This window comes from Coregonus lavaretus (assembly GCF_964263955.1).
Source record: "Coregonus lavaretus genome assembly, chromosome: 24".
Lineage (NCBI taxonomy): Eukaryota > Metazoa > Chordata > Actinopteri > Salmoniformes > Salmonidae > Coregonus > Coregonus lavaretus.
Genome location: NC_140011.1, coordinates 36,531,617 through 36,539,418, shown reverse-complemented (window position 1 = coordinate 36,539,418; position 7,802 = coordinate 36,531,617). Strand labels below are relative to the sequence as shown.

Genomic DNA, 7,802 nt, shown 5'->3' with positions numbered 1-7,802 from the left:
TCTAGCATTAGCAAACATGGACAGGTACACATCTGCAAACAAACATTATAGAAGCAAGCTCTTTCTGCTGGGTGTTTATGCAAAAGCATAAGTCAGTCCTTCCAGAATTCCAGAATTCTGATATTTTGCATGCCAATTTGCAATTATTTTTGTCCAATTTGTCACAAAAATGCGTTGACGGGGAAAACGTTTGTTGACATCTGGCTTGATTTAACTATTTTATGCATTAAAAGTCCTGTGATTAGTTAAAACTACGAGCCCTCTTTTTGTAAAGCGGTGATCAGACAGTTTTTAAGCGGAAATAGTGTGGTAATTGGTCAAATTTACAATCCCTTGCATAATATGTGGTGAATTGTTGATATTGCTAAAGAAGTTGCGATCACAGAATCGCAAAGCCCTGGAGGGAATGACAAGTGTGAGTGTGTGTGTACCTGTTGCCAGACAGCCAGGTAGAACAGAGCCTGTGAGCTGTAGGTCATGTGCTATTGTCATATTACCAGGCAGGTCACCTTCTCCAACCTATGAGACAAAAAAGGACTCTGTAACTGCAAGAGGATTCATCTGACGGTGTGTCTGAGATGTTCAAATGGCTATGGGTTGTTACATTTTAAAATCTTATGAAAGTGAACAATCTCTATGGAATACTATTTCTTCTCAGACATACCAGTCTGGGGCTTGTGGGTAGGAGATTGCCTTTCTTCAGTAGCTCAGAGAGGAGAGGGGATGGTGGCGGCGTGGCTTTCTGGCCCAAGAGCTTCTTTTGTGGGGACTCATCCAGAAGAGTGCCCAGGCCCGCCTCTGCACCACCCAGCCCACAGGCCTCAGTCAGGGGCATGAACCCTGCTGCTCCTGGTGCCTACGGAGAGGAGGGGAGAAAATTAAGTTGGGAAAAGGGAACAGGGGGAGTATAACATGCAAGGGAGAGAGGCAGGCAGGCAGGCTGAGGAAAAGGTATTCTGTGTAGCACGTTCCAGCACATCTAATTGACATCAAATCAAAAATGTTTCTACTGAACTCCAATAATCTCTCTACCTGCCCCTGCCCCGTTCCCCTGTAGCTGACAGGGACTCACAGTCACTGAGGTGCTGGGGTCCTCGGGTGTGTTCTGGGGTGTGTCCCCTTGGCAGAACTCGAGGCTTGGCGAGCCGCACCCCGGGGGAGAGCGCACGGTCACACTGGGCACTCTTTTAGGGGTGTTCTTCACCGCCTGTCTGGCTGGAAGGGGGGTGGGGCAGCGGGGTGAGACTGTTCTTAGTTTGACCAATCACACTACAATTGATCTACTATTTACTTTGAACACCTTTGTGGCTGTGTACAAATCTATCTTAGCCTTAGATATACTTTCTGATAGAGCTCCTCATCCAAACCCCTTGGCATGATGTTTTTTTATTTCAACATCCCCTGTGGGTTTATTGAATCATTGAAAAAACATAAAATACATCTTCATCAACCCGTATACTATCTGGTATATTGTGTTTTACAAGGTTTGGAGTGAGACATATACAAAGTGGTGCCCATGGAGCAATAGCAGAAAATATTGTTATATTTACTGAGTAGATTAAGAAAAGCCATAGGCAAAAGCAGCTAGTGGTGTGCATGAAGTGGGTTATCTTTTACCTAGATAGGCTGTGTCTGTGGCCTTCCTTTTCACATCTGCCTCGTCCTGTTCCTGTTTCTTCTTCCTGGCAGGCACAGAAAGTAAAGTTTCTCAGAAAAATACAAATAGACATGTAAATCACAAGCGGCTGGTGACACCTTAATTGAGGAGGACGGCTCATAGTAATGGCTAGAACGGAATAAAAGGAATGGTATCAAACACATCAAACACCTGGTTTCCATGGTTTCCATGTGGTTGATACCATTCCATTTACTCCATTCCAGCCATTATTATGAGCCGTCCTCCCCTCAGCAGACTCCTGTGATGTAAATAGATACAGAAATATTAACAAAGGCTGACAGATAAAAGGGTCATACTGCACAATCTCTCCCCATAGATCCTCTAGCTTGGAGTCCAGGTGCCCGGCTTGGATCAGCTCTGCCTCTGTCTTCAGCTTCCTGTGAATGCAGCAGATCAACAACTGACATCAGAGTTGGGTCAATCAAGTAGCAGGGCGGCAGGTAGCTTAGTGGTTAAGAGCGTTGTGCCAGTAACCGAAAGGTCGCTGGTTCTAATCCCTGAGCCGACTAGGTGAAAAATCTGTTGATGAGCAAGGCACTTAATCCTAATTGCTCCTGTAAGTTGCTCTGGATAAGAGCGTCTGCAAAATGTAAAAAAGATCTACTGAAGGCCATTATACCTGTGCTTCTCCTGTGTGTCTTTGATCAGTCTCTTCAGCTCATCAATCCTCTCTGCCGTGAGCCTGCGGACTATCAAATCCTCCACTGTCTCCACCACCTCACCTTTCTCACCACGCTTCCGTCTGGGGAGCGATACCGTGCCATAAGCCATCCAGACAAGATCATGTTATCCATAAACCAATGCCTTCACACTAACATACTACCCATGTTCTCCAACCCCCCTCTGATCATAGGAAATGCAACAACAGAACAATCACAGATCCAGCCACACAGAAAAAGACATCAAAATAACAGTGACTGCTGTGCTCACTTTGGGGTCTCTGTTGTCTCCAGGAGCTCTGAGTACTGGGAGGCACAGTGCTATAAGAAGAAGAGAGAAGAACAAGTCAGTTATTTCCTTTATTTCAACAGGCTGCATATATGTACTCAGTTTATTTGACAGGCCAGGGCAGTGGAAGAGAACACCGATGGAAAACTAACAATGCTAGGGAATGTAGAGTTAATGCAAAGGACCCATGCCACCTCTCTCACTCAATCAACCCATAAGGTTACTGCATCATCATGGGCACCAAATGCAAATCTCTTTCAGATGCTATCATCAGGTTATTGTGTGTGGAGCACATCCTACCTTTTGTGAGAACCAATCAGGGGGTCGTCCTGGCTCTGCAAATGGTTTGATGGCTCGACTGACAGACACCCTGTGGGTATGGATAGATATCCTATTATTGCATCATCACAATTCCTATTCAACTGACCAATTCTATTCCAAAATCTTTCCTCACATAATCAATTGTGTGACAGATGGACTAATGCTTGTTTCCATTACCGGAAGTCTTTACTCAGTGAAAGTCGGTGGCTGGCTAAGATTCGACTGGTCTGTCCAAAAAAATAAGAACAGTAACATGATGTAGGCCTAAACATGTGCTGCTTTACCAGTTCTGGTCCCCGCTCTTCATGACAGAGGTGGCCAAGCACAGCTTCTCCCTCACCGACCATGGCTCTGTTGGCCCCATGGAGAGCAACTTGTGTTCTGCAGATAAGGAGTGGAGGGGGAGGACAGGTATGGACAGAGTCAGTACAGGACAAGAAATATCAAAAAAGACAATTTCTTGTAATCACATCCTATTTTACAGGTCAGGATGTCCCAAGATCCCGCAAAACAAATCCCATTGTTGTCAACTAGGTACAACTACAATGAAATAAACTCTCAGATAAATAGCTGAGGAGGTTAGACCACACTGAATACCAAGCAAGTGCCTTGCAAAAGTATTCATCCCCCTTGGCGTTTTTCCTATTTTGTTGCATTACAACCTGTAATTTAAATGGATTTCATATAATGGACATACACAAAATAGTCAAAATTGGTGAAGTGAAATGAAAAAAATTACTTATTTCAAAAAATTCTAAAAAATAAATAACGGAAAAGTGGTGCGTGCATATGTATTCACCCCCTTTGCTATGAAGCCCCTAAATAAGATCTGGTGCAACCAATTACCTTCAGAAGTTACATAATTAGTTAAATAAAGTCCACCTGTGTGCAATCTAAGTGTCACATGATCTGTCACATGATCTCAGTATATATACACCTGTTCTGAAAGGCCCCAGAGTCTGCAACACCACTAAGCAAGGGGCACCACCAAGCAAGCGGCACCATGAAGACCAAGGAGCGCTCCAAACAGGTCAGGGACAAAGTTGTGGAGAAGTACAGATCAGGGTTGGGTTAAAAAAATTATCAGAAACTTTGAACATCCCACGGAGCACCATTAAATACATTATACAAAAATGGAAAGAATATGGCACCACAACAAACCTGCCAAGAGAGGGCCGCCCACCAAAACTCACGGACCATGCAAGGAGGGCATTAATCAGAGAGGCAACAAAGAGACCAAAGATAACCCTGAAGGAGCTGCAAAGCTCCACAGCGGAGATTGGAGTATCTGTCCATAGGATCACTTTAAGCCGTACACTCCACAGAGCTGGGCTTTATGGAACAGTGGCCAGAAAAAATAAACAAACACGTTTGGTGTTTGCCAAAAGGCATGTGGGACGACAAAGCCTATTCCCCCTCAGGAGACTGAAAAGATTCGGCATGGGTCCTCAGATCCTCAAAAAATTATACAGCTGCACCATCGAGAGCATCCTGACTGGTTGCATCACCGCCTGGTATGGCAACTGCTTGGCCTCCGACCGCAAGGCACTACAGAGGGTAGTGCGTACGGCCCAGTACATCACTGGGGCCAAGCTTCCTGCCATCCAGGACCTCTATACCAGGCGGTGTCAGAGGAAGGCCCTCAAAATTGTAAAAGACTCCAGCCACCCTAGTCATAGACTGTTCTCTCTGCTACCGCACGGCAAGCGGTACCGGAGTGCCAAGTCTAGGTCCAAAAGACTTCTCAACAGCTTCTACCCCCAAGCCATAAGACTCCTGAACAGCTAATCATGGCTACCCGGACTATTTGCACTGCCCCCCCACCCCATCTTTTTACGCTGCTGCTACTCTGTTAATTATTTATGCATAGTCACTTTAACTCTACCCACATGTACATATTACTTCAACTACCTCAACTAGTGTCACGCCCTGACTCAAGGGACGTTTATTTGTTGAGTCAGGATGTGTATATTCCGTGTTGTGTTTGTTCATTGTTATAGTATCTATGATGTGTAGATATATGTTGGCCGGGGTGGTTCCCAATCAGAGGCAGCTGTAGCTCGTTGTCTCTGATTGGGGACCATACTTAGGCAGCCTTTTGGCACGAGTTAGTTGTGGGATCTTGTTCCGTGTAAGGTATGTTTGTGTGTTACCTTGGACTTCACGTTTCGTTTGTTGTTTTGTCGTGTGTTTATTCGTGAAATAAATATGAATGCATATCACGCTGCGCCTTGGTCCTTCTCGTCCGTAAACAATCGTGACAACTAGCCGGTGCCCCCGCACATTGACTCTGCACCAGTACCCCCCTGTATATATAGCCTCCCTACTGTTATTTTATTTTACTTCTGCTCTTTTTTTCTCAACACTTTTTTGTTGTTGTTTTATTTTACTTTTTTATTTAAAATAAATGCGCTGTTGTTTAAGGGCTGTAAGTAAGCATTTCACTGTAATGTCTGCACCTGTTGTATTCGGCGTATGTGGCCAATAAAATTTGATTTGATATGATTTGATTTGTTAATCCTAAATTGTAATTATTTTGCACTATGGCCTATTTATTGCTTTACCTCCAGAACTTGCTACATTTGCACACACTGTATATATAGTTTCTGTTGTGTTTTTGACTTTATGTTTTGTTTACCCCATATGCAACTCTGTGTTGTTGTTTTTTATCGCACTGCTTTGCTTTATCTAGGCCAAGTCGCAGTTGTAAATGAGAACTTGTTCTCAACTGGTTACCTGGTTAAATAAAGGTGAAATAAAAAGTTAATTAAATAAATAAATAAAATGGCCTAGTCAAAGCCCAGACCTCAATCCAATTGAGAATCAGTGGTATGACTTAAAGATTGCTGTACACCAGCGGAACCCATCCAACTTAAATGAGCTGGATCAGTTTTGCCTTGATGAATGGGCAAAAATCCCAGTGGCTAGATGTGCCAAGCTTATAGAGACATACCCCAAGAGACTTGCAGCTGTAATTGCTGCAAAAGGTGGCTCTACAAAGTATTGACTTTGTGGGTGGGGGGGGGGGTTAATAGTTATGCACACTCAAGTTTTCAGTTTTTTTGTCTTATTTCTTGTTTGTTTCACACAAAAAAATATTTTGCATCTTCAAAGTGGTAGGCATGTTGTGTAAATGAAATGATACAACCCCCCCCCCCCCCCAAATCAATTTTAATTACAGGTTGTAAGGCAACAAAATAGGAAAAATGCTAAGGGGGGGTGAATACTTTCGCAAGCCACTGTTTGTATGGAGGAGGGGTGAAAATAAATGTTGCGCTTCCTAAAGCTAGCTACCATCTTGAGAGCTGTTACAAAATGACCTACGAATGTTTCAAAAGTCATGAAGGACTCATCTCAACACCTTTCTAATCAGACATATGGAAGGATGAACTTACTAGCAATATTTTGCTGGTGACTTAGTATAGCTAGCTAACTAGCTAGCGAGCTTCTGCTAACTGGTCAGCTAACGTTGTCTAGCGAGAAGGGAAGAGTGAGCCATTCATTCAAAGCTCATGCCAGCATGGGTAGGCTATTAAGAATTCACCGATTTGCAATGCCGTCTAACGTTACATCAATCCCAAGACTATAGTGTGCAAACGATTCATGAACATCTGGTTGCCATGCATTAAAAATCATATAATTTGACAACAGGCTCATTTACTCACTTCCAATCCCGCTCGCCATCTTCTTGTTATACAGCAGATACTGTACTCACTCCACCCACCCACTCGGTCTACAGTAAACCAAGTTAGATCATTCCGATTAAAAAAGAGAAAAAGGGATATATTGATTTTGCGTAAACTCACTATGGCTGCCGCTGTGTAGAACTATAATCATATATACATTATCTGAGCTATTTGATGTGTTCTTTGCCATTATGTATAGCACCACAGAGCAATGAGTCAAAGAACGGCAGGTTTAAATAGTCTCGTGGTCAGGCTCTGTCACATCGGGGGATTAGCTCAAATGGTAGAGCGCTCGCTTAGCATGCGAGAGGTAGCGGGATCGATGCCCGCATCCTCCAACTGTTTTGTACATTAAAAACATTTCACCTCGTATTGATGTCACACTTTACCACACCTTTTTGATTTTTTAAAAAATTATTCTCTATGTTGAAAACCTGTTTGCTGAGGAATGTGATTGTTTTTCATGTGTGCTTTATAGTGCTTTATTTTTTCTATTCTCTTTGTATTATAATTTTCTGGTGTATTTGCTATGTGTTATATGTTGTATAATTGTAAAATGCAGGGCTTTTACAAAAGAGACCTGGTCTCAACGAGACACCTTGTTAAAAAAAAAAAAGTACAAAAAAAAAAAGTATTCTACCAAGAGGTCGGGAGTCGGGACATTTATAGAAGTTGTGGTGTGTGGCTGTGTGCTTATTATTTGCCTACAGTGATGATGCCTACCTGGTTCACGTTTTCTGTAAAAAAAAAAACAGAATCGCTACACTGGTGGCAGAAATTGGATAATCCCATCCCTGAACTCACAGCGTGCTTGCTCTGTAATCACCAAGTCACTGGTTTGTCAGCAGTTTCCCGGACCCAGACTAGACTAAACCACAGATAACAGATTAGTTCCATAATTTTTGCCTAAACCTAGTCCTGGACTACAACCGGATGATTTATAATCCAGGGCTAGGGTCCATGCAATTACATTTTCCTAGATAACAGTATTAGAACATTTGTAGATATAACATAACACACACATAACTAGCTAAAACATTCAAAGGATCAAATAAACACTTTCTAAATTCGCATTTTCTTTAGTAATTTTTGTCTGTAGCCACGAGCTTCGTATTGGTCAGCGTCTGTGTGGCGTCTGTGTAACCTTTATCCTGTGATTGGTTGTGCAC

At 43.0% G+C, this 7,802-nt stretch overlaps 1 protein-coding gene across 1 annotated transcript; it reads right to left on the bottom strand.

The window, feature by feature from the left end:
- Positions 1–776: 776 nt before the first annotated feature.
- LOC311099853 (bromodomain-containing protein 8-like) lies at positions 777–6,631 on the bottom strand (the record flags this gene model as incomplete). Its single annotated transcript, XM_084140585.1, has 8 exons — positions 777–856; positions 1,618–1,682; positions 1,975–2,055; positions 2,298–2,420; positions 2,609–2,658; positions 2,927–2,996; positions 3,232–3,328; positions 6,613–6,631. 8 exons carry the CDS (start codon positions 6,629–6,631, stop codon positions 822–824), a joined length of 540 nt encoding a protein of 179 aa, XP_083996711.1. The 3' UTR covers positions 777–821.
- Between the last annotated feature and the right edge of the window lie 1,171 nt (positions 6,632–7,802).